The 27,227-nt window shown below is 46.9% G+C and overlaps 1 protein-coding gene across 1 annotated transcript in view; it reads right to left on the reverse strand.

Annotated features, from left to right (window-relative positions):
• Window positions 1-4,414: 4,414 nt before the first annotated feature.
• aamp (angio-associated, migratory cell protein) overlaps window positions 4,415-27,227 on the reverse strand; it is a 30,263-nt gene continuing 7,450 nt past the window's right edge. Inside the window, exons 5-11 of the mRNA XM_078206139.1 lie at window positions 26,081-26,225; window positions 25,118-25,201; window positions 23,320-23,435; window positions 15,573-15,685; window positions 9,664-9,754; window positions 7,784-7,938; window positions 4,415-4,645 (exon numbers count right to left, since the gene is read on the reverse strand). Coding sequence (XP_078062265.1) covers window positions 4,570-4,645; window positions 7,784-7,938; window positions 9,664-9,754; window positions 15,573-15,685; window positions 23,320-23,435; window positions 25,118-25,201; window positions 26,081-26,225 — 780 coding nt within the window. The 3' untranslated portion in view covers window positions 4,415-4,569. The remainder of the gene's footprint in view (window positions 4,646-7,783; window positions 7,939-9,663; window positions 9,755-15,572; window positions 15,686-23,319; window positions 23,436-25,117; window positions 25,202-26,080; window positions 26,226-27,227) is intronic.

Genomic DNA, 27,227 nt, shown 5'->3' on the forward strand with positions numbered 1-27,227 from the left:
ATTTGACAAGAAAGTACTCAATGAATGGTAGGACACTGGGAAGCTCTGTAGAACAAAGGGACCTTGGCGTGTTTGTCCACAGATCTCTCAAAGCGGAAGGGCATGTTAGTCAGGTGGTGAAAAAGGCACTTGCCTTTATCAATGAAGGCATAGGTTACAAAAGCAAGAAAGTCATGTTGGAGTTGTAGTGAACTTCATTAAGGCCACAGCTGGAGTACTGTGTGCAGTTCTGGTCACCACATTATCGGAAGGATGTGATTGCACTGGAGGGGATGCAGAGGAGATTCACCGGGATGCTGCCTGGGATGGAATATTTAAGTTATGAAGAGAGGTTGCGTAGGCTTGGGTTGTTTTCTCTGGAGCAGAGAAGACTGAGGGGCGACCTGATCGAGGTGTTCAAGATTATGAGGGACATGGACAGGGGCATGGGCATGGTAGGGAGAAGCTGTTCCCCTGAATTGAAGAGTCATTCACGAGGGGACATAGGTTCAAAGTGAGGGGCAGGAGGCTTAGGGGGATGTGAGGAAAAACCTTTTTACCCAGAGGGTGGTGAGGGTCTGGAATGCGCTGCCTGGGAGGGTGGTAAAGGCGGGGTGCCTCACATCCTTTGAAAAGTATCTGGATGAGCACCTGACACATCATAACATTCAGGGCTATGGGCCAAGTGCTGGCAGATGGGATTAGGTGGGGGTTCAGGTGTTTCTAATGTTGGGTTGGTGTGGACTCGATGAGCCTCTCCTGTGCTGTATGATTCTATGAACATGAAGCTAGTACAGGCAACACTTCCTGTAACTGAAAGAGCAACAATCATCAATTGTCTAGGCAATTCAACAGGCTATTTGACAGCAGAGGTTGGTCCCACGTTGCTCTCACTTAGAATTATAGAACCCCTGCAGTGCAGAAGGAGGCCATTCGGGCCATCAAGTCTGCACCAACAACAATCCCACGCAGGCCCTATCCCCAGAACCCCACCTATTTACCCTGCTAATCTTGACACTAAGGGTCAATTTATCATGGCCAAGCCACCTAACCCGCATATCTTTGGACTGTGGGAGCAAACCCACACAGACATGGGGAGAACATGCAGACTCCGTACAGACAGTGACCCAAGCCGGGAATTGAACCTGGGTCCCTGGTGCTGTGAGGCAGCAGCGCTAACCACTGTGCCACCGTGCCACTTGCCTGCATGTGGGAATTCACAGGAACAGATTATTTATCCCCTCGAGTCTGTTCCACCATTCAATGCGATCATTGCTGACCTGCAACCTAACTCACCTTTACCCCATTGGTTACAAATAATCTTATTAATCTCAGGTATAAATTTAACAATTGATCAAGCATCGGCTGCCATTTACAGAAGAGTGTTCCAAACTTATACCATTCTTTTGTGTGCAGAAATACTTCCTAACTTCACACCTGAAAAGTCTGGATCTAAATTTTAGGCTATGCACCTTAGTCCTCAACAACAGAAATAATTTCTCCCTATCCATTCCCCTCAGCATCTTGATCAAGTTTTTTGTGTGTGTGTCATCTCCCCTTGTAATCATTCTGGTAAACTTACATTGCACTCCATCCAGGGTCACTACATCTGTCCTCAGGGCTGGCGCCCAGAACTGCTCCCAGGGGTGATCTGACCAGGGGTTTGTATAGGCCAAGCACGACTGCTACCTCCTTGTATTCTATTATCGAGATACAAGTCCAGCATCCCATTAGTCTTCTTGTATATTTTCTGTCGCTGTTCGTGACCTTTCAATGATCCATGGACCTGGGCTCAAAGTCTCTTTGGACCTTTACTGTTTCTAGCTTTACACTATTTGCAAGTAAATATTCTTTACAAAACTTTGATACTTCAAAGCTCTATACCTTTTAGCTGCAAAATAGACAACCTCACATAGGCTCACAGCGAGTTTTGCTCCTTTACTTAACATTAATATCTTACTAAATTCCATCTATACTGCTTGCAATCTCATCTATCTTTCTGGGTAAGCTTTCTATCTCACCACTTAAGTCACTAATAAATATGAATAGCTCAAAGTCCCAGCACAGCTCCATACTGGACACCACCCTCTCACATGCCAATTAGATTATCTGCCCATTATCCATACCCTCTCCATCTCCTCAGCCTAATCATTTGCCTTCCATTCCATAACAATGAGTTTCACCTCAAATCCCTCTGATGGGACCTTATCGAGTGTATTAATGTGTTTCAGGGGCAAGTTACTTCTTGACAGAAATGGTTGGCCCAGAAGTTGATATTTATCAGATGGTTCAGTGGTCGCAGGGATAAGTATACATTATCAGGTGCATAGATATATTACACATACATGCATAATCTACATCATATAAATGTACAGCATTTGAGAAGTTTTAAATCTTAAATCAATTCACACCCATAAAAGGCAGAAAGATGTGTTGCGATTCTGTGACGAATGGGCTGTTCCATCAACCTCAGTTTGCACTGCACCGCCCTGCCCCAAACACACAAGACTGAGAACAGTCAGCGTGGAGAAAATATAGTCAATTACCGTCAGTCTGTGGTTTCCATGGGAAAAGAGATGGACTTGCAGAACGCAATTCCCCAGAAGCAGTACAAATCTCAAGGTGCAACAAGCAACAGACAGTATACGAGTTACTCAGTCAATGATATTCAGTGTCTGAGATTGTGTTGCCTTGACATTCCTGGAATCGTAGTTTTCATTTCTCCACCAATGGCGACACTGTCAAGGGTCTGAACTCTGTGGTTTCTCCAACACTCTCCTTCAAACGCTCTTGGACCAAGCTTTGTGCCACCTGTCCCAATAGTGTCGTGTGGCTTGGTATCAATTTCCTGTGAAGCACTTCTCTACATTAAAGGTGCTATGCTGGTTATTGGCGACTCGCTATAAGGACATCTCTCAAACTCCAATTTCTGTAATTTCTAGAATTCTTTCAGGGGATGTGGGCGTCGCTGACTTAAACAGCATTTATTGCCCATCATTAATTGCCCAGAGAAGATGGTGGCAGGACCCATTTCCAGCTATTTCTTCACACACACAGTTTAACAGGAAGTGCCCTACTGAGGGAAATCACAAGGATTGAAATACACCTCATTCTGCAGAACCGCACAGCTCACACTCCAACACTGCGGTATCAAACACACTGCATTATGCTCTGGATCATAGACTCTTACAGCACCATGCTACACAGGAAACACACAAGATCCTAAGGATTCAAAAGGGGTTACCCACTGAAAACTGAGGTGAAGTTTTTTCCCTCAAAGGATCATGCGTCTTTAGAACTCTCTTCCTGAAAAGGCAGTGGAAGCAGAATCAGTGAATTTTTAAAGGAAAAGGTGGATAGATTCTTGGTAAGCAAGAGGGTGAAAGGTTATCATAGGAACTAGGAGATGTCAGCAAATTCAACCCTTCGAGCCTGCTCCGCCATTCAATCAGATCATGGTTAATTTCTCCCTGGTCTCAAATCCACCTTCCCACCTATTCCCCATATCCCCTTTTTTATTAGAAATATATCTATCTTCTTCTTGAAACCATTCAACAATTCAGACTCCACCGCGCTCTGGGGCAGCGAGTTCCACAAATTCACCACCCTCTGTGAGTAGTTCCTCCTCATCTCAGTTATCAGGAGTAGGCAGGATACAGATATGAGGTTACAGATCAGCCCTAAGTGTATTAACTAGCAGGCGTGAGGGACTTAATGGCCTACTCCTGCTTGTATGTTTGTACAATGTCCTATCAAATGTTTGCATGTTTGTACAGTGTCCCATTAAACATCCACAGCATAGGTCCAGCACAGGGTTAGATACAGAGTAAAGTTTCCTCTACACTGCCCCATCAAACACTCCCAGGAACAGGTACAGCATGGGGTTAGATACAGAGTAAAGCTCCCTCTACACTGTCCCCATCAAACACCGTAAGAAGTCTCACAACACCAGGTTAAGGTCCAACAGGTTTATTTGGTAGCACAAGCCACTAGCTTTCGGAGCGCTGCTCCTTCATCAGGTGAGTGGGATCATCACTCACCCGATGAAGGGCAGTGCTCTGAAAGCTAGTGGCTTGTGCTACCAAATAAACCTGTTGGACTTTAACCTGGTGTTGTGAGACTTCTTACTGTGTTTACCCCATCCAACGCCGGCATCTCCACATCATGCCCATCAAACACTCCCAGGACGAGTACAGCACAGGGTTAGATACAGAGTAAAGCTCCCTCTACACTGTCCCCATCAAACACTCCCAGGACAGGTACAGCACGGGATTAGATACAGAGTAAAGGTGCCTGTTGAGCGGTGCTGAGAATTCCAGCGTTGGTGGTACACAGAGAAATCGCACTAGGATCTATTGCTTGTTTGGGGAAGGTTTTCAAAGGTTGGAATCCTTCCTGCTTCTGTCCCAAAACTTACTTTAATTTAAACTAAAAACAAGAAATTCAAACATTTTATTTTTTTTTTAAAAGTCAGAATCAGAAAGTAGAGTCTTTGCCGCCCAGTACAATTCCGGTTACACCAGATGTTTCAGCTGCTGACTGGACGGTTGGGGTTTGAGGAGAGTGGGAGTAAAAGTGCCGGTGCTGCTTCTACCGATCGGGCCGCTGTAGGTAGAAGGTTTTCGATGTGCGGTCCCCGGAAGCAGTGATAATCATAGACGCCTCCCTGTCAAGGAAAAAAAGTACAGATTTATACCCGAGAAACAGCGAACATGGGAAAATAAACTAAAAACAGAAGATAAAAGCAAAATATTGTAGATGCTGGAGATCGGAAATAAAAGCAAAGTGCCGGGAAAACCCAGGTGTGCTGTATCCGCGTTATCGTTCTGAGTTCAATGGGACTCTTTCTTAAGGAGGCTCATGTTTGACTCAAAGCTTTAACCCTGTATCTTTCTCCACAGATGCTGCCAGAGCTGGTGAGTATTTCCAGAATTTTCCATCTTGATCCATTAGACTCGCCTGTAACCACAGAATTGATTAATGTGTTTGGCCCATCATGTCTGCACCAGCTCTCCGAATGAGCAATCCATCTGGTATCATTCCGCCACCTTCTCTCCGTAACTCTGCGCATTCTTCCTTTTCAGATAACAGTCCAATTCTGTTTTGAATACTTTGATGGAACCTGCCTCCACCACACAGAGGCTGTGCGTCCCAGTTCTTAACCACTCATTGGTTATATCACTTTTGCTTCTTTTGCCAGTTATTTTTAATCTGTGCTCTTTCATTCTCAACTCTTTAACAAGCGGGGACAGTTTCTCCCCATCTACTCTATCTAGGCCCCTCATGATTTTAGACATCTCTATTTAAATCTCCTTCCTCTCAGGAATGCAGTCCCAATGTCTCCAACCCCATGCTGCTGAATCTGCTCTGTAGCTGCTGCAAGGCCAATATACCTCCAGTGTCTGGAAAGGAATGTGAAACCTGAACTGTCCCATCACTCCCATCCTTTCACATTCCAATTCTCTTTGAATATAGGACTCTAAAGCCTTTTAAATTATTTATACCCGGCCACCAATTTTTAGTGACATTGATCTCTAAACCTCTCTGCTCCTCCACGGTTCCCAACTTCTTGCTACAGTATATGGGCAGCACGGTGGCACAGTGGTTAGCACTGCTGCCTCACAGCTCCAGGGACCCGGGTTAGATTCCCGGCTTGGGTCACTGTCTGAGTGGAGCCTACACGTTCTCCCTGTGTCTGCGTGGGTTTCCTCCGGGTGCTCCGATTTCCTCCTACAGTCCAAAGACGTGCGGGTTAGGTGGATTGGCCGTGCTAAATTGCCCTTTCGTGTCAGGGGGACTAGCTAGAGTGCATGGGGTTATGGGGATAGGGCCTGGGTGGGATTGTGGTCAGTGCAGACTCGATGGGCCGAATGGCCTCCTTTTACACTGTAGCGATTCTACGATTTAGAAAAGACCCCCACGGCGGAGAAGTTTGGGAACCACAGGCTCAAAATTCACAGATTCCTCCAACTGCTCCTGTTATAAAAAGGAGGTAAACTAATCTATCACAGTGGAACTGCTGAGAATGATTTCATAGCCAGTATCACAGTGGGAGCTATGGTAGGCTTTTTTCCCCACAGTTACCATCACAGCAGACACATACTCACACACTCATGATACATACAGATTAAAAGTCTTGCGAAAAGGTCACAAAGGTTTTGCAAGTGTGTCACAATTAAACAAAAGACGTCTCAAAGCTCTTCCCAGGCAATGAGTACAGAGAGTGGAGAAGCTACTCTGTGCCCAGAAAGTGTATTGCTATTTTTCTGGTTAGTATTAGGAATCGGACTCGATGGCACAGATTGCCACTCGGTCTATCGTGTGTGTGCTGGCTCTGTGAATCGAGCGAATAAATTAGTCCCCTGAGATAAAAGCGAAATACTGCGGATGCTGGAATCTGAAACAAAAACAGAAAATGCTGGAAAATCTCGAGAATAGACAAGAGGGTGGGATTAAGTTGCTCTCACACAAACGGCTGATAGTAACCATTCCCTGGGTTTTCTTCATTACCACAGAGTGATTTGACCCAGTGACCTACAAGTTCACTTTTTGATTAGATTCATTATTGTCACATGTATTGGCATACAGTGAAACGTTTTGTTCCTTGTGCGCTATACAAAGCATACCGTTCATGGAGAAGGTGCAGAATGTAGTGTTGCAGTCACAGCAAGGGTGTAGAGAAAGATCAGCTTAATGTGAGGTAGGTCCATTCAAACGTCTGATGGCAACTGTTCTTGAGTCACTTCAGAGGGCAGTGAAGAGTCAGCTGGAGTCAGGGATAGTTCAAGGTAATCCCAGACTGGCTGAGCACAGACTTCCTTCCCCAAAAAACCTCAGTTGTAACTCAGTCAGTAGCAGGGTCACTACAGAATCACAAGGTTCTGGGTTCAAGTCCCACTTCAGCACAAAGATCCACACTGTCAGAGGGTCAGCGCTGAGGGAGTGGCGCACTGTCAGAGGGTCAGTACTGAGGGAGTGCCGCACTGTCAGAGGGTCAGTACTGAGGGAGTGCCGCACTGTCAGAGGGTCAGTACTGAGGGAGTGCCGCACTGTCAGAGAGCCAGCACTGAGGGAGTGGTGCACTGTCAGAGGGTCAGTGCTGAGGGAGTGCCGCACTGTCAGAGGGTCAGTACTGAGGGAGTGCCGCACTGTCAGAGGGTCAGTGCTGAGGGAGTGGCGCACTGTCAGAGGGCCAGCGCTGAGGGAGTGCCGCACTGTCAGAGAGCCAGCACTGAGGGAGTGGCGCACTGTCAGAGCGTCAGCACTGAGGGAGTGCCACACTGTCAGAGGTGCTATCCCATCTGCCTGTTTGGGTTAATATAAATATCCCATGGCATTATCTCACAGAGGAACAGGGGAGTACCCCAGCAGCCCTGTCAATATTTATCCTCCAATCAACATCACAAAAATACCAGGTTATCTGGTCATTGTCACTTTGCTGTTTGTGGGATCTTGCTGTGCACAAATTGGTTGCGGTTTCCTACATTACAACAGTGACTACACTTCCAGCACCCTCACTGGCTGTGATGCTGGGTGAAAAGCCCAATAGAAATACAAGTCTTTCTCTTCATTTACAAAGGCACGAAATGAATGATTTGTGTTTTTCGAAAAATCTCACAGCTTCATCAGCACCTTTACTGAGACAGCTGATTCCAGGTTGAAAAACCAATAAATCTGACTTCAAACTAGCCCTGGTGAATTTCCACACTCTGAATTACGAGGTCAGTTAACTTTCCGTCTGTCCAAGGCCTGATGAATTTGGGCTCCCAGTAACAGAAAGGCTCAAACAGAGATGGACACTTACTTATTCACCATGAAGTCCAGGATTTCCGCTGCATGGCCACAGTATTCACTCTCCATTCTTCCCGAGCGGGCATCCCAGACACGTACAGCTCCGTCCAGGCTCCCGGTGTATATAATTGGAGAGTGCTCCTCCCACAGTAGCTGCACGATGCCGGCCTGAAAGACAAAGAAACAGGTCAGACAGTCCGGACAGAGCTGCCTCCACTCACTCCTGTTAATTACAACAAACCTTTGCAAAAAATGGGCAGCACCGTGGCACCGTGGTTAGCACTGCTGCCTCACAGCTGCTGCCTGACAGCGCCAGGAACCCGGGTTCAATTCCAGCCTTGGCTCACTGTCTGTGTAGAGTTTGCACATTCTCCCCATGTCTGCGTGGGTTTCCTCCGGGTGCTCCGGTTTCCTCCCACACTCCAAAGATGTGCGGGTTAGTTTGATTGGCCATGCTAAATTGACCCTAGTGTCAGAGGATTAGCAGGATAAATATGTGGGATTACAGGAATAGGGCCTGGGTGGGATTGTGGTTGGGGCAGACTTGATGGGCCGAATGGCCTCCTTCTGCACTGTCGGGATTCTATGAAATACTTCCCAGTTACTGGAATCTGTCAAGCTTTGCAGCAACGGTGAACTCCAAGCAGGAGAGGGGACGGAGGTTTAGTAGAGTGGTCAATGATCGCACTGAGGCTTTCAAAGGTGGGCAAAGAGGCTGCAACATCTCAGGGGCAGAAATAAAGAATCCCACCGGGTCTCTGGGCTTGATGGAAAACTGATGCAGGGCAGCAGGAGATACAGGCTCATAACCACACCCGCCCAGCTTCAGCTGTACCCACTTTGTACAGGGGCCTGGTCTTTCCCTGTCGGGTACTGTTGCGAAGTTGAGTAATTGTAGGTTGGTGTCTGTAAAATGCGAGGGGGAAAGCATTGCGTGGTCCCTTTAAAAGGGCCTTTTCTGTGCTTCGAAAGTTTAAAAAAATGCGAGTACACAGAGAGCCCAGATTGAAATATTTGTATCGAAAGGCCGAGCAGCAGTGTTACCAAGACAACAAGCAGGCTTCTGAATTGTTTTGAATTCAGCCAATCAATTTGAAACAGGCACTGAGATACCAAGAACCTATTAAATTTAAATCTGATGGTTTTAGCAACCGAGGACCAATCCTATTGTGGCGGATATTGATATGTCATCAGGGGTATAAAAAAGGGGGCAGTGAAACAAACAGGAGAGAGAGCGACTGCCACTTGCCAGAGTGACAGCTCTTAGCTCCACAGATACAGAGAATCGCTGGCTCTATAGCTTCATTTATGTCTTAAGAGAAAGCACCATCTCGATAGCCAAGGTAACAAAGATGATCCATACAGGAGAATCAACAGAGAAGGCCCAGAATATTCCGGAAGACACAAAACCTGGTTGTAACTTAGAGAGTGACAAAAATTCTATTTTTTGCTAATAAGTGAGAATTGTATTTATCTAAACAGCGTTCCATTAGGATCGTGTTTTATTTGGTTTGTTAATGGTTTAGCTAACCTGTTCACTGCTAGTTAGATAAATAAATTGTTACTTGTTGATTTGAGAGTCAGGGAGTTATTTTGATTTAATCACGAGAAGTTGCTGAAGCTCAGATCGTGCCACTTCATACTCACTAACAGACTATGAGGCGAGGTACTCCTCTACTCCTCTGAGTGGTCAGATGTTAGTTCTCGGGAGGGGGTGGGGGTCCACCTCTGCTTTATAACAGTACCAGGGTCGGGATGTTCTCCTGTATTTCCCAAAGGTGACCCAGGCACTGACACAGGTCCAGAAGCAGAGCAGTCTCCATGGGTAGGAGTTCAGCAACCAAGACAAGGCCCGAGAGGTACAACAGATCCATCTTTGCAGGTCTTACTTACCTGAAGCTGCCACTTGTGTCGTAATGTCTGTGATGGAATATCCCAAATCCCCATAGTTCCGTCCAGAAAGCCAACAGCAATCAATGGAAGTCTGTAGGAGCCAAACAATGGAGTGAAAAAATATTCCAGCATTCTTGTTTTTTTAAAAAAAAGATGTGGGCCTTTGCTGGCAAGGATGATATCCCTTGTCCATCCTTTGTCACCCTGTGAAGATGGCAGTGAGCCTTCTTCTTGAACAGCTGTACTCCCGTGCGGCAGCGGGGGAGTAACCCCCCACGGTGAAGATTCTCCTGCGTGGCACGGGGGGGAAACGGACTCCCGCGTTGGGGGGGCGCACACCCGTGGGGGAGGGAGGGGGCACTCCCGCAGGAGGTTGGGGGCACTCCCGCAGGAGGTTGGGGGGGGGGGGGGGGAGGACGATGACACTCCCATGGTGCTGCTCGGCACGGAGTTCCCGAATTTGGCTGAGAACCCTGGGTGAGCAAAGACCCAATCAGACAGGACTTGCTCCCTGATCAACAACCAATCAGCAGCTCCCCCTGCAAAATTATTGTGTGGCCAAGACCAGACTTGGCCACCATGTGTCCAAATAGCGTGCAAAGAATCCCTGTCTGGATGTGCACATGGCCATTAGCCAAGCTGAGGGATTACTTCAGGAGATAAAGAGAGAGTGGGTTTGGAAACCAGTCATTCCTCAGCGTCCCACCATGACGGTCGCTGTTTCCCAGAGTTTATTTGACAATAGGCAGCCCAGAATCCCACGCAGCAGATTAGACAAACACTGTATATACAACAGTCCATTACTCTGACCACTATTTACGGTGGGAGTTGTACCAAAGCCAGGCTAACACCATTAACCCCTTCACTGACTGATTAGACATTAGTAAAGGGCACACAGTCAGCCTCTGCGGACAGTACAATCCAGCGGGCACACTCTGTTAACACAGATTTCTGGGGATTCAGAGAAACGAGGCTCCCCAGGAATTCACAGAGCACAAAGAATAGGCGCATACTGTCAGCAAAGGATTAACTCTAAATAACTAAACACACAGCTAAATAATACATTAATCTCACAGATTCATAAATATTTCACTCATAGTTTCGACAGAACTTATCACCCAATGACTGACTGATAGCATCAATTTGTTGGTTAAACCAAGTACATAGAGGACAGATTACTCGAAGTATGTGGGGTGAAGATAACCAGATTAAGACACTGCTGCCTCAAAGCGCCAGGAATCCGGGTCCAATTCCGGCCTTGGATGACTGTGTAGAGTCTGCACATTCTCCCCGTGTCTGCGTGGGTTTCCCCCGGGTGCTCTGGTTTCCTCCCACAGTCCAAAGATGTGCAGGTTAGACGCCATGCTAAATGTGTGAGGTTACGGTGATAGGCCTTGGCTAAGGTGCTCTTTCTGAGAGTCAGAGCAGACTCGATGGGCAGAATGGCCTCCTGCACTGGAGGGATTCTATGACAATAACTGGTCCTTGCAAGTTGAAATTGCACTGTGGTAAATTGTGAAACTGAGTTCTCAAATTTGCGTCATCTGTGGGCTGGCATCAGATAGAAATTATACTGAGAAAAAACCAGGTTATTGCAGAACTAGTCCAGTAAAGTCCTTCAGCAAAGGAAGCTAGCCACCCCACCCACTCTAATCTACATGTGACTCTAATACCAGCCTCCAGGTTTTAGATTCATGGATCACTGGCACCATCTCTGGGGAAGGTGGGACCTCTACAAACAGGGCGCTTTGCACCTGAACCACACTGGGGCCAACACCCTTGTGGGTAGGTTTGTTGGTGCCACTGGGAGGAGTTTAAACTCGTCTGGCAGGGGGAAGGGGACACAGAACATGAGTAAAATAGAAACACATCATACTATAGTGAAGGAAGCAAATCATAGTGGGGTCAGCTGTAGTGAGTGGCGAGACAGTAAAGCAGGGCTGGTTGGTCTTTAATGCTCAGAGTGGAATAGGTGGGACTGAGTAGTTAACGGCATGATTGCCACATGGAATTGCCACAGGTGGAGAAGGTGGTGAAGAAGGCATATGGTATGCTTGCCTTTATAGGACGGGGTATAGAGTATAAAAGCTGGAGTCTGATGATGCAGCTGTATAGAACGCTGGTTAGGCCACATTTGGAGTACTGCGTCCAGTTCTGGTCGCCGCACTACCAGAAGGACGTGGAGGCATTGGAGAGAGTGCAGAGAAGGTTTACCAGGATGTTGCCTGGTATGGAGGGTCTTAGCTATGAGGAGAGATTGGGTAGACTGGGGTTGTTCTCCTTGGAAAGACGGAGAATGAGGGGAGATCTAATAGAGGTGTACAAGATTATGAAGGGTATAGATAGGGTGAACAGTGGGAAGCTTTTTCCCAGGTCGGAGGTGACGATCATGAGGGGTCACGGGCTCAAGCTGAGAGGGGCGAAGTATAACTCAGACATCAGAGGGACGTTTTTTACACAGAGGGTGGTGGGGGCCTGGAATGCGCTGCCAAGTAGGGTGGTGGAGGCAGGCACGCTGACATCGTTTAAGACTTACCTGGATAGTCACATGAGCAGCCTGGGAATGGAGGGATACAAACGATTGGTCTAGTTGGACCAAGGAGCGGCACAGGCTTGGAGGGCCGAAGGGCCTGTTTCCTGTGCTGTACTGTTCTTTGTTGCCATCACAGAAACATGGTTGAGGGAAAGGCAGGACTGGCAACTCAACATTCCGGGGCACAGGATCTTTAGGAGCGACAGAGGAGGGGGTAAAAAGGGAGGTGCTGTAGCACTATTACGGGGCGACACGGTGGCACAATGGTTAGCACTACTGCCTCACAGCGCCGGGGACCCGGGTTCGATTCCGGCCTCAGGTCACTGTGTGTGTGGAGTTTGCACGTTCTCTCCGTGTCTGCGTGGGTTTCCTCCGGGTGCTCCGGTTTCCTCCCACAGTCCAAAGATGTGCCGGTTAGGTGGATTGGCCAGACTAAATTGCCCCTTAGTGTCATGGGGACTCGGAGGGTAAATATATGGGATTACGGGGATAGGACCTGGGTGGGATTGTTGTCAGTGCAGACTCGATGGGCCAAATGGCCTCCTTCTGCACTGTAGATTCTATGATTGGATTAATTAAGGAGTCAATTACTGCAATAAGGAAAGATTATATCTTGGAAGGGTCTTCAAATGAGGCTTTGTGGATAGAACTTAGGAATGTAAAGGGGGCAGCAACATTACTGAGAATTACAGGCCGGTTAGTCTCACGTCAGTGGCAGGGAAACCCTTGGAGGAAATTCTGAAGGAGAAAATTGACCTCCACTTGGAAATGCAGGGGCTAATTAAGGATAGTCAGCATGGCTTTGCCAGAGGGAGGTCATGCCTAACAAATTTGATACCATTTTTTGATAAAACAAACAAGTTGTGGATCAGAGAGACACAGTTGATGCAGTTTATCTGGATTTTAGCAAAGCCTTTTGACAAGGTCCCACATGGGAGACTGACTGAGAATGTTGGAGCACTGGAATTCTGGGAAACCTGGAGATGGATCCTAAACTGGCTCAGTAATCGGGTAATAAAGGGTGGCGGTAGAATGCTGTTTGAGTGACTGGAGGCCAGTGTCCAGCGGCATATCACAATGTTCAGTACTGGGATCCTTATTGTTATCTACATAAACGATATCAATGATAATGTGGGGGGAATGATAAGCAAGTTTGAAGATGGCACCAAAATGAGTAGGGTGGTTAACAGTGAAGAATGTTGTAGATTACAGGAAGATATAGATGGATTGGTTAGAAGGGCAGAGCAGTGGCAGATGGTATTTAACCCTGATAAATGCGAGATGATACACTTTGGAATAAGTAACAAGATGAGAGAGTGTTTAAGGAATGGCAGGACACTGGGTAGCTCAGAGGAACAGGTGGATCTTGGGATATTTATTCACAGATCCCTGAAAGCGACAGAGCAGGTGAATAGGATAGTTAAGGTGGCGAATGGGACACTTGCTTTTACCAGTCGTGGCACAGAGTATAAGAGCAAGGAGATACTGTTGGGAGTTGTACAGAGCGTTGGTTAGGCCACAGCTGGATTACTGTGTGCAGTTCTGGTCACCTCACTAGAGGAAGGATGTAATTGCACTAGAGAGGGTAAAGGGGAGGATGTTGCCTGGGATGGAGCATTTGAGCTATAAGGAGAGACTGGATAGGCTTGGATTGTCTTCTTTACAGTCCAAAGATGTGTGGATTAAGTGGATTGGCCATGCTAAATTGCACCTTAGTGTCAGAGGGACCAGCTATGGTAAATGCATGGGGTTATGGGGATAGGGCCTGGGTGGGATTGTTGTGGGTGCAGACTTGATGGGCTGAATGGCCTCCTTCTGCACTGTAGAATTCTAGGATTCTATGAAAGAAGGCCGAGCGGGGTATGATTGAGGTGTACATGATTATGAGGGGTTGGACAGTGAGAGAAGGCCGAGCGGGGTATGATTGAGGTGTACATGATTATGAGGGGTTGGACAGTGAGAGAAGGCCGAGCGGGGTATGATTGAGGTGTACATCATGAGGGGTATGGACAGTGAGAGAAGGAAGCAGCTGTCCAATCACGAGGGGTTAGAATTTTAGGGTAAGGGACAGGAGATTCCGAGGGGATTTGAGAAAAGACTTTTTTTTTTATAGAAACCCTACAGTACAGAAAGAGGCCATTCGGCCCATCGAGTCTGCACTGACCACAATCCCACCCAGGCCCGACCCCCATATCCCACCCACTAATCCCTCTAACCTACGCATCTCAGGACACCAAGGGGCAATTTTAGCATGGCCAATCAACCTAACCCGCACATCTTTGGACTGCGGGAGGAAACCGGAGGAAACCCACGCAGACATGAGGAGAATGTGCAAACTCCACACAGACAGTGAGCCAAGCCGGGAATCGAACCCAGGCCCCTGGCGCGCTGTGAAGCAGCAGTGCTAACCACTGTGCTACCGTGCCGCCCCACTCAGGGGATGGTGGAAATCTGGAATGTGCTGCCTGGGAAGATAGTGGAGGCTGGAAACCTTACGACCGTTAAAAAATATTTGGAAGAGCTTTTGAAATATCAAAACATTCAAGTATATGGGACACGTGCTGGAAAATGGGATTAACACAACTTTAGCGGTAGTTATTGTCAGTGCAGACTGGATGGGCCGAAGGGCCTTTCCTGTGCTGTACGACTATGTGGTTTACTCCTGATGTTCTTCAAATTATCAACCATTCAACTCCGGTTAACTCACCAATGGTAAGGCGTATTCGCTTTTCCAATTTATTTTCACATTCTCACACCTTTGTTCTGTCCTTTGACCTTATTAATGGTCAAATGATTCAATCAGTTGGCCTTAACATGTGTCCCACAGACCAGCATTTCTTGCTCATTCCTAATTGCTCTTGAACTGAATGGCTTGCTCGGACAGTTAAGAGTCAACCACATTGCTGTGGATCTGGAGTCACATGTAGGCTAGATGGGTTTTTGCAGTAATTAGTGATGGTTCCATGGTCACCGTTATTGAGGCTAGCTTTATATTCCAGATTTATTAACTGAATTTCAATTCCACCAGCTGCCGTGGTGGGATTTGAACCCCTGTCCCAGGAGCATTCGTCTGGGCCTCTGGATTAGTGAATTACGACCACACGACTGTCTACCCATGAATTTTCTCATTTGAAGAATATTCGTGAACAGGATGAGCTATGATGGTTACTGAGACTAGCTTCTTTTAAGTTCAGATTCATTAATTAATTGACTTTAAATATCCCTAGTTACGGTGGTGGGATTAGAAGTCTTGACGGGGGGCATTAATCTGGGCATGTAGGATAATAACATTGTCACAATGTTATCACTAATCAAAACTAATACAGTTGCTGTATTATCAGCTTCAACATCAGACATACAGGAAGATTAGACTTACACCCGACAGAATCCCACTGACTCCACAGAATTGGAGTTGGAATCTGTACCCTCCATTGGCTCTTTCTCCACACATTCTTTTGTGCTGTTTGGAACTGAAAAGACAGAAACTACCTGTGGAGAAAGATTCAATCAGTTAGCCTTAAGCCAATTATGAAACAACAGGGGGAAAAAGTTTGGACGCATACACTAGGGGTCTTGTCCCCTCCCTGGTAGTTATTTTGGTGGCAGTGGGGGCACTTAATCAGGCAGAAGGGTGGTGGGCAGTGACCCTGATATTTTTCTACCTCCAACATTTAGGTGTCCAGATCACCAACAACCTGTCCTGGTTGCCCCATGCTGACACTATAGTGAAGAAAGCCCACCAACACCTCTACTTTCTCAGGCTAAGGAAATTTGGCATGTCAGCTACGACTTTCACCAACTTTTACAGATGCATCATAGAAAGCATTCTTTCTGGTTGTATCACAGCTTGCTATGGCTCCTGCTCTGTCCAAGACTGCAAGGAACTACAAAAGGTCGTGAATGTAGCCCAATCCATCACGCAAACCAGCCTCCCATCCATTGACTCTGTCTACACTTCCCGCTGCCTCAGCAAAGCAGCCAGCATAATTAACGACACCACACACCCCAGACATTCTCTCTTCCACCTTCTTCCGTTAGGAAAAAGATACAAGATACTGAGGTCACGTACCAACCGACACAAGAACAGCTTCTTCCCTGCTGCTGTCAGACTTTTGAATGGACCTACCTCACATTAAGTTGATCTTTCTCTACACCCTAGCTATGACTGTAACACTATATTCTGCACTCTCTCCTTTCCTTCTCCATGAACGATATGCTTTGTCTGCAGAGCGCGAAAGAAACAATACTTTTCACTGTAGCAAATAAGGGAACCCTCATTCGAAGGCCTTCAGTGCCTCAGTGAGACCTCCAGCATCTTGACCTGGGCCTGCAAGCAAACATGCCACTTAGTGGTGGCAGTGAGTCCAGTGCCTGCCTCTCGGTCCATACCAGCGGTGATGGGATTGGGCCTTTTAGTCGGCATCAAATGCTCACTTTAAAGCCTCGATTGGGGGTGGAGGGGGAAGGCTGACATTAGCCTTCCACTCAATTGACTGTTTTTTGATTTATTGTCACATTAATACATGTGACAATAATAAATCAAAAAACATCCAGCACTCAAGCAGCTGGTGAAGTAACAACTATTTATTTACAGAAAGGAAAGAGTATTTACAAGGGACATTTATAGCAAGACAACAGCACTATTGAAACTACATAACCTGCTATCCAGGCTCCAGCTGCGGGTTTAAAGCCCGCTCCCCAGTTCCGAATCACATGTACTGCCATCCCATTGGTCAGGGAGCCACATGGTTTCACAGGTTTGCTGAAGCTTCAGATGAGAAGATCAAGTGGTTTCCAAGGCTGCCATGACAACCTTCCCCCTTCAGGTCCCCGATTACCTAAAGATCTTGACATTAATACCTCAGTTTACGTTGAGAGCAAGACTGATTGGCTGCCACTATTCGTCAATGATGGAGGGGATGATGTGTTGAGCTTCTTGAGTGTTGCTGGGAGTTGCACTCATCTAGACACGTGGAGAGCATCTATTACACCTAAGTAACTCCATGTCACTGGTCGTGGCTTCAGTGGGTCCTTGCGTGGCTGATGAGCTCAATCCTTCAACCGCACACTTGGCGGGTGTTTCCAGGAGGTGGGTTCAATCCTTGGACTCTAGATCACTGGGATTTCTTTCTCAGGCTCCTTTTCCAGGCCTCCTCTTACCACCAGGTGTCTTTGTAGAATTGTTCCCCTTCACTCAGGAGGTTCCTCTAAGTATGTCTCTCCTGACCAAGGGCTCCCAGGCATTGAAGTCTGTTTGCATCTCTTGAGGGAAGTGATCAGGATGTCTGAGAAGTGCTTCCTTTGCCCTCCTCTTGATCTGGAGCCTTCCCTGAGCTGGGTGAAGATTTGCTTTGGTAGTCGGGTCTCTCTTGAGCACATGGCCGGCCCAGCAGAGTTGGTTTCGGATGATCGTGACCTTGGTGCTAGTGAGCTTGGCTCCTTCCAGGATGCTGATGTTAGTACAGCTGTCCTCCCAGCTGAGGTGGATAATGTGTCTCAGACAGCGTTGATGGTACCTCTCCAGAGCCTTGAGGTGGCGTCTGTATGTAGTCCGGGTTTTTAAGCTGTGCAAAAGGTTGGAAGATTACCACTGAGGATCTCAGTGTCAGCATGAATGTCGCGGTCATCAAAGACTCTTGCTGTTGGGCAGGTGGTGGTGCTTACGGATTGGATACGATGTGCGATCTCTGCGCGATATCAGCCTTAGATGAGGGGAGGCTCCCCAGGTAGGAAAAATGTTCCACCTTTGGGAAGATTTCTGCGTTGATCTTAATGGAAGGAGATCTTACCTGGGGCGGGTTAGTAAAGAACTTGAGTCTTCTTGAGGTTGATTCTTCGATATGCTGCCGTGAAGGTATCAAGCACAGCTTGGAGATTCTCCTCTGAGAGAATGGAGATGGTGATATCATCCACATACTGAAGCTCCATGAGCAATGTCAGTGTCGTTTTCTTCTTGGGTTTCAATCGGTTGAGGTTGAAAAGTTTTCTGTCCATCCTGTAGACGATGTCCACTCCATTGGGAAGCTTGTTCTTGACAAGGTGCAGGATGGTGGCGATGAAGATGGAGAAAAGTCTGGGGCGATGACACATCCCTGCTTGACTCCAGTCTTGGCTTCGAACGTTTCTGTCAGTGACGACTGTCACTAACATCTTGTCATGGAGGAGTCGGAGGATGTTGATGAATTTCTCTGGACAGCTCACCTTTGTCAGGGTCTCCCATAGCGCTTCCCGAGTGACTGAGTCAAAATCCTTGGTCAGATCAATGAAGGCCGTGCAGAGCGGTCGATGTTGCTCCTGGCATTTCTCTTGAAGTTGTTGAGCAGTGAAAATCACACCTGCTGTTCCACGGTTTGGTTGGAGCCACACTGGCTTTCTGGAAGGATTAATTCAGAAAGTGAGAGAAGGCGGCTAGCGAGGATTCGGGTGATGATCTTCCCAGCAATGGAGAGTAGGAGATTCCTTGTGCTTCCTTTCTTGAAAATGGTGGCAGTGACAGTATCCCGCAGGTCGGCAGGAATAATCCTCAGGGCAGTGGGCCGCCGGATCTCTCATTGGGTTCAGGCTCCATGGACACAGACAAGCGGGAAAACGTAACATGTGAAGCAAGACAGAACACTGGAATTCCCTGTCTGAACCTCCCACACTAAAATCCATCCTTCTCACCTCATGCACACATGCGTGCACAGACAGAGACTGGGTCATCCTTGTAATCTCACTTTCCATGGCTAAGCAACTATTTTCGCCTTGCATCTGTGAAACAGCTGAGGATGTCTTAGTGTTATAGGTGCTATATAAATGGATGCAGCTGTCGAGGCATATAGATACCTTATGAGCAGATCTAAGATTCCAAACGAATTTGATGCAACAGGCAGGAATATCCTCATCCCATAACTTCCCCATCCCACTAATAATCATTCCTCTGCTACATTTACCTAACGTACAGCTCACAAACAGTCCATTCGGCCCAGGTGATCCATGTATTTATGTTCCACAAGAACTGCCACCAACTCCACTTCATCTCACCCTATCTTATCTTTCTATTTCTCGCTAATCGTGTTTATCTAGTTCCCTCTTGTATAAATGTATTTATACTATTACCACAACTATGATAGCTGGTTCCATATTCTCACCGCTCTCTGGGTAAAGAAGTTTCTCCTGAATTCCTTTCTGGTGACCAGCAGATTTCCGTGTTGTGGTTTCCCACAAGAGGAAAATTGTTTCTCTAAGTGGTGAACAGCAGTGATCTCAGCACCACTTCCCACCATTCCCCAGCGTGACTAACTACCCTTAACCCCATTCTGTTTGCTCGTCACTTTGCTATCCATTCTGCTACTTATCCCAGTCTCACACGATCCACAAGTCTGCTTTGTTATCTTATCAAAGGCCTTTAAAAAAAAGAACAAAGAACAGTACAGCACAGGAAACAGGCCCTTCGGCCCTCCAAGCCTGTGCCGCTCCTTGGTCCAACTAGACCCATTCGTTTGTATCCCTCCATTCCCAGACTGCTCATGTGACTATCCAGGTAAGTCTTAAACGATGGCAGCGTGTCTGCCTCCACCACCCTACTTGGCAGCGCATTCCAGGCCCCCGCCACCCTCTGTGTAAAAAACGTCCCTCTGATATCTGAGTTATACCTCGCCCCTCTCACCTAATTATCACCCACTGAAGACATTACTGGTTTAATGAGGTTGCTGAAGAATGACATTCCTTTTTGGAATCTGTGCTGACTGCTTTTCATTAGATTTTTGAAAGTCTCCCCATTATATCCGAGTAAAAATATCCATTATCTTTCCTACAGCTGACTCTGAGCTAACGGGTCTGTAGTTTCCCCGAGGCTGATTCAATCTCTCTTTTTCAGTATAGGATTTATGGAAATATTATACTCTAATCTTCTAGCACTATTCCCTTTTTCAAAACACCGAATTGTGCCTCTATTTCTGCCCCAACATAGTTTAAAAACCGTTCAAATAATCCAACCCACTTCCACTGAGGCATCAAATCCACTCAACACAGTCGCAAGTTAGTGACCCCTGCTGGCTTCAAAAATCATTGCAAATCCCAGAACACACACAGTGGACAAGGTGTGACAGTGTTATTGCAATGTGCAAAAATCCCACTGAAAGTGATTGGAAATTAATGCAAAACGAGCAAATCATTGTATAGACAGTCAGCTCTGCTGAAAGCCTATTGAGAAAAGGTGCCAATCAAATGTAGCAGTGAGACAGATAGGCCAGAAAGATCTGAGTTTAATGCTGAGGTAGCGCTAATACAGTGTGCTGTCCTGGGTTAGGGAGGTGTTGATCATCACCTGATACCCGAGGACCCTCATCACTTTAACCAGCCCTCACAGGCTGGGGCCCCCGAGATTCACTGTGGATCTTACTTCCGCAGAAACATACAGAGGCTACATTTCAGAAATAATTGTTTGAATGTGAAACACACCAATTGTGCTGAGGCGGTAAGTAAACTCAAGCTGTTTGTGCATTGGTTTATCTGGTATTTGATTGGTTATTGGGCTTGCATCCCCTTGAATGAGAAACAGTTGAACAAACGAGGAGGCAGAGAGTGGGTATAGATGGGTCTTTTTCTGAATGGAGGTCGGTCACCAGTGGAGTGCCCCAGGGATCTGTTCTGGGACCCTTGCTGTTTGTCATTTTCATAAATGACCTGGATGAGGAAGCGGAGGGATGGGTTGGTACATTTGCCGACGACACAAAGGTTTGTGGGGTTGTGGATAGTCTGGAGGGATGTCAGAAGTTACAGAGGGACATAGACAGGATGCAAGAATGGGTGGAGAAGTGGCAGATGGACTTCAACCCAGATAAATGCGTAGCGGTCCATTTTGGCAGGTCAAATGGGACGAAGGAGTACAATATAAAGGGAAAGACTCTTAGTACTGTAGAGGATCAGAAGGACCTTGGGGTCCGGGTCCATAGGACTCTTAAATCGGCCCCGCAGGTGGAGGAGGTGGTTAAGAAGGCGTATGGTGTGCTGGCCTTTATCAATCGAGGAATTGAGTTTAGGAGTCCTGGGATAATGATGCAGCTATATAAGATCCTCGTCAGACCCCACTTGGAGTACTGTGCTCAGTTCTGGTCACCTCATTACAGAAAGGATGTGGAAAAGATTGAAAGGGTGCAGAGGAGATTTACAAGGATGTTGCCTGGATTGAGTGGCATGCCTTATGAGGATAGGTTGCGGGAGCTCGGTCTTTTCTCCTTGGAGAGACGTAGGATGAGAGGAGACCTAATAGAGGTATATAAGATGTTGAGAGGTATAGATCGGGTGGACTCTCAGAGGCTTTTTCCCAGGGTGGAAATGGCTGCTACGAGAGGACACAGGTTTAAGGTGCTGGGGGGTAGGTACAGGGGAAATGTTAGAGGGAAGTTTTTCACACAGAGGGTGGTGGGTGAGTGGAATCGGCTGCCGTCAGTGGTGGTGGAGGCAAACTCAATAGGGTCTTTTAAGAGACTCCTGGATGAGTACATGGGACTTAATAGGATGGAGGGTTATAGGTAGGTCTAAAAGGTAGGGATATGTTCGGCACAACTTGTGGGGCCAAAGGGCCTGTTTTGTGCTGTAGTTTTTCTATGTTTCTAAACAAGGTGAAAAATAACCACAAAAGAGAAAAGGAATAAAAGGCCCAAATGTAAAAACTGAAGTTTTATCCACTTCAATACAGATGACAGAGTAGCTGCTTCTGCAACCAACTCAATCTACTTTAACTCACGATACTGTTGACGGGGACAAGTAATATTCCGATATCATCATTCAATCTTCAAAAAGGAAAAATTTCACTATAGCCCCACAGAAATCAGTGAATTATTTTAAATTTCCAGCAGAGAAACAGGCCATTCACCAACTGATCCATGTCACATTTATGTTCCTTCCACCCACCTTCATCTTTCTACCCTAACACACTCTTGAGAGATTGAGCAGATTAGGTTTGTACTCGTTGGAGTTTAGAAGGCTGAGGGGTGATCTTATAGAGACATATAAGATAATGAAGGGGCTGGATAGGGTAGAGGTGGAGAGATTATTTCCACTTAGAAAGGAAATCAGAACTAGAGGGCACAGCCTCAAAATAAAGGGGGGTCAGTTTAGGACAGAGTTGAGGAGGAACTTCTTCTCTCAGAGGGTGGTGAATCTCTGGAATTCTCTGCCCACTGAAGTGGTGGAGGCTACCTCGTTGAATATGTTTAAGGATGTCCCGAGGCATGGTACATTGGGGAAACCATGCAGACGCTACGGCAACGGATGAATGAACACCGCTCGACAATCACCAGGCAAGACTGTTCTCTTCCTGTGGGGGAGCACTTCAGCAGTCACGGGCATTCAGCCGTGGATTTTCGGGTAAGCGTTCTCCAAGGCGGCCTTCACGACACACGACAGCGCAGAGTCGCTGAGCAGAAACTGATAGCCAAGTTCCGCACACATGAGGACGGCCTAAACCGGGATGTTGGATTTATGTCACATTATCAGTAACCTCCACAGCTTTCCCCCTGATCTTGCAGAATCTTACTAGCTGTTCTATCTGGAGACAATACACATCTCTTTAACCTGTGTTTAATGTTCCCTCCACCCACATTATCTGTACCTTTAAGACCTGGCTGGCTGTAGAGATTTGCATTCTAATTAGTATTCTGTAACTTGATTTCTGTGTCTCTGTGCACTGTTGGAGAACAGATATCCACTCCATCTGACGAAGGGGCAGCGCTCCGAAAGCTTATGGTATTTGCTACCAAATAAACCTGTTGGACTTTAACCTGGTGTTGTGAGACTTCTTACAGTTCTAATTCTAGCCAATTCTAATTCTGGGTGAAAAAATACTTCCTCCAAATTCTCTATTAGACTTATGACTGTTTTATTTTTGCAGCCTCATGTTTTTAACTCCACAACAGGTCAAAGCACTTTCTCGTGTTTCGATATCTGCACCATCAAACCTTTAAATAATGTTCAAGATCTCATTCCGCTTACTCTCAGCTTTCCATTTTCTCAGGGGAGAAAGGTCCAGCAGATTAGAATGATAGAATCTTACAGCACAGAAAATGGCCATTTGGCCCATCATGTCTGTGCTGGTTCTTTGCAAGAACAGTTTGATTAGTCCTGGGAAAACCCATTACCTTGCCGGTGAGCGGATTGAGGAGTTTCGCTGTGCAGTCGACAGAACCAGTCAGGACCAGGCTCCCGGTGTCATTGGCGGCGAGGCAGGTCACGGGGCCCTGGTGGCTATCCTGACCTACAGACAGAGACACAAACAAAGCACGAGAGTCAAGAATAACGCGGTAACTGCCTCCCACCGAACCACATCACTCAGGAGTGAAGCAGTGGGTCAGGAGAGAATTAGCAAGAACCACAACATGGAAAAATGGAAATGCAAATACAGAAGAGTATACAGGATCTACTTCCCTCATCTCTAACCTCCAACCTCTCCATTTTATCAACGTTACTGTAAACAGGTCACCGTTGAACTTTTCTCTAATTCTCCCCAAGATACTCCTGCATCCTATCCAGTTCTCCTGCTCCAGTTCCCGGCTGATTTCCTGTGCCGAAACTGAGACCAAATGTACTACCCCTTTCCCAACCTATCTTACAGCCAGGACATCTTCCTCCAATAGTCTACAGTCAAGCTTAGGCTCAGTTTAAGCAGTGCTTCTCTGTTTACCCTGCATCTTAGTCCAGGTGGTGGTTTTAGGTTCAGTTTACCGTCCACATTTCTCAATTTAAAGCCCAGAATTAAAGTGAGTGGACCAGCTGGGCAGCAGTGACATGTTGCAGAGCTGGAGCAAGTGTCCCCAGCTCCAGTGATCTTCCTTTATCTCCGAGTTCGCTGTGGTAAAGTTCTGTGGAAAAGCCCGCACTGCTGATTTATTTACATCGTTTACAAAACAGGAGGTTTCATACAGAATTCAGGACAGGAAACCCTCAGCCCAGTGAATACTCCCACCCCTGGGACATCAAGGGTAAACTGTACTTGGGCAGGAAACTGGCAGCATCTGAGATGATGCGGCATTCTCGAGCTCTGAACAAGCTGCCACATGGTCTCCTATAATGGCTGCTGGTCCGATTGTTGAGCTGAGCGTGACACTGGACCTCTTGTCGATGCATCTGGGCCACTCATTCTCCTGGTTCATTTCCCCCAGCGTTTTGTTCTCTGTTTGACTCAATTCTCTATCTTATAATATTTCCCTTCTCTAGTCATCATCCATCTCCCCGTGCCACTGATCCTTTTCAATCTTTATCACCTTCTCACGATCACAGCTCCCAGATTTCTCTCGGAGTGATGGCTGAACCACTTTGTGCCAGAGTCCTCCCAATAACTGAGTGAGACAGTAAAATTTCCAGGCTATCAACTCCTCAAAGATTTGGCTTTTTTCATTTTTATTTCTCAATGTCAAGCAGCCATCTCACCTTCCAAATGGATGGTTCAATCTTTAGTAGTTCCACATCTATTGACATTCATGGGCTCACTCGAACTGTGGGACGCCTCTCCCTCACTCCCGCCTCAAACTGTGGACTGTTCTCCCTCACTCCCCTCCCCCCTCAAACTGTGGGACGCCTCTCCCTCACTCCCCCCTCAAACTGTGGGATTGCTCTCCCTCACTCCCCTCACGCCCCCAAACTGTGGGACTGCTCTCACACACTCCCCTTACCCCCTCAAACTATGGGACTCCTCTCCCTCACTCCCACCTCAAACTGTGGAAATCCTCCCCTCCCTCCGGTGCTCCTGAAATTGTGGGGCTGGTGTTTAAATGATGCAGAAGGTTGGCACAGTCATCACCAGGATCAGGGTGCAGGGGTCAGGGTCGTTACTCTGTCCCTCGTTCTTAGTGACCATGTTGCATTTGTTTAGCATCAATGCACGAGGTTGTAACAATAGAACTCGCCTACTCACTGGTCAGCATTCTTCTTCCACATTACCTTTCACGACGTGAAGTTGTGACCCTTGCTTCAGATCCCAGATCCTCAATATCCCATCTTCATAGCCAATGACTGCTCGGAAACCTGGAGGCACAAAACAGAAGGTTTCATACAGAATTCAGGACAGGAAATCCTCAGTCACTTTATCCTCACCCCAGTGGATACTCCCATACCTGGGACAGTCCCCAGCCAGGCTACTGCAAGGGGGAACAGTCTCAGGATCAGGGGCTGATCATCTAGAACTAAGATGGGGAGAGATTTTTGAATGATTGGAGATCTTTGGAATTCTCCAGCCCACAGGCTTGTGGATCCTCTATTGTTACATATATTTAAGGCTGGGACAGACAGATTTGGGAACTCTCCGATAACGGAATAATATGTTGAAACATGGGAAACTGGAGCTCGGGCAGATCATCAGCCACGATCATTTCGAATGGTAAAGCAGCCTCTAGAACTGATGCTCTATTCCTGCTCCTATCTCTGGGGTTCTCATCAAGCTCTGCTTCTTGGGACGGCACGGTGGCACAGTGGTTAGCGCTGCTGCCTCACAGCGCCAGGGACCCGGGTTCAATTCCCGGCTTGGGTCACTGTCTGTGCGGAGTCTGCACGTTCTCCCCGTGTCTGCGTGGGTTTCCTCAGGGTGCTCCGGTTTCCTCCCACAGTCTGAAAGACGTGCTGGATAGGTGCATTGGCCATGCTAAATTCTCCCTTTGTGTACCTGAACAGGCGCTGGAGTGTGACGACTCGGGAATTTTCACGGTAGCTTCATTGCAGTGTTAATGTAAGCCTTACTTGTGACACTAATAAATAAACTTTACTTTTACCTGGGAGAACAGCTGGGATTAGAGAAAGGGTGAAATCACCGCCCCAATCCAAAGCACCCTTCAACCCAATCTCCACCTCACAAAGCCTGTTCCCAAAACCCAACCAGCCTCCAACACAACTTCCATCCCAACGCCTTACCATCAGGGAGGATCTTGCCACACGTTGCTTGGCAGCCAGTGCCTACGAAGGTTTTGCATTCCCCGCTGGGGATTTTCCACATCCAACAGCTGCCCTCGTCCGTGCCAGCCAGTAGCACGTGGGCACAGGGGTGCCACTCTACCCACTGCACACACACAAAGCAGGAGGTCAAAAAATGTCAGACTATCTCATAGCTTCATTTACTGGAGTTTAGCCCATAATAAAAAAAATACACATCAATGCTGGGCCATCCACTGAATTCATCGTCTCAAACTGCGTCCACTGGTACCATATCCCCAGTGTTATACAGTGACACTTTCAGAACACACACAACACGTCTTTGGTGAAGGGACTTCTAAAGACTTACGACCGTCAGAGAAAATATTTCTCCTCATCTCTGCCTTAAATGGGCAACCCCTTATGTTTTTAAAATGATTACTCGTTCTGATCCTTTAAGAGGGACATCCTTTTGGGGGGGGGGGGTGGGGAGAGAGAGAGAGAGAGCGAGAGAGGGAGAGAGAGAGAGAGAAGAGAGAGAGAGATGGTTATGGACAGTTTCACATTTGCCCAGACTATTTTCCATTTGCCAGATTACTGTCTATTAATTTAACCTATCTATATATTATTTTGTAGTCTCCTTATGTTCGCTTCACAATTTACTATCCCACCTATCTTTGTGTTATCAGCTAATTTAGCTACCATACCTTCAATCCAGTCATTTATATAAACTAGTAAAAGTTGAGGCCCAGCACAGACCCCTATGACACACCACCCGTCACATCTTGCCAATCAGAAAAAGGCCCATTTATGCCGACTGTTTCCTGTTAGTTAGCCAATATTAACTCCATGCCAATATAATACCCCCCTCATGCCATGAGCTTGCATTTTCCGTAATAGTCTTTCATGTGGCACTTTATCAAATGTCTTCTGGAAGTCTAAGTACAGTACATCCGCTGGTTCCCCATTATCCACAGCTCTTACTTCCTCAAAGACTGTTACTTCCTCCAATAGATCGGTTAAACATGATTTCCCTTTCACAAACCCAAGTTGATTCTGCCCGATTGCCTTGGATTTTTCTAACTGTCCTGCGATAATATCTTTATAATACCTCTGACATTTGCCCTTTGACAGATGTTAAGCTAATTGG

Source organism: Mustelus asterias, unplaced genomic scaffold, assembly GCF_964213995.1.
Source record: "Mustelus asterias unplaced genomic scaffold, sMusAst1.hap1.1 HAP1_SCAFFOLD_1304, whole genome shotgun sequence".
NCBI classification, from domain to species: Eukaryota; Metazoa; Chordata; class Chondrichthyes; order Carcharhiniformes; family Triakidae; genus Mustelus; species Mustelus asterias.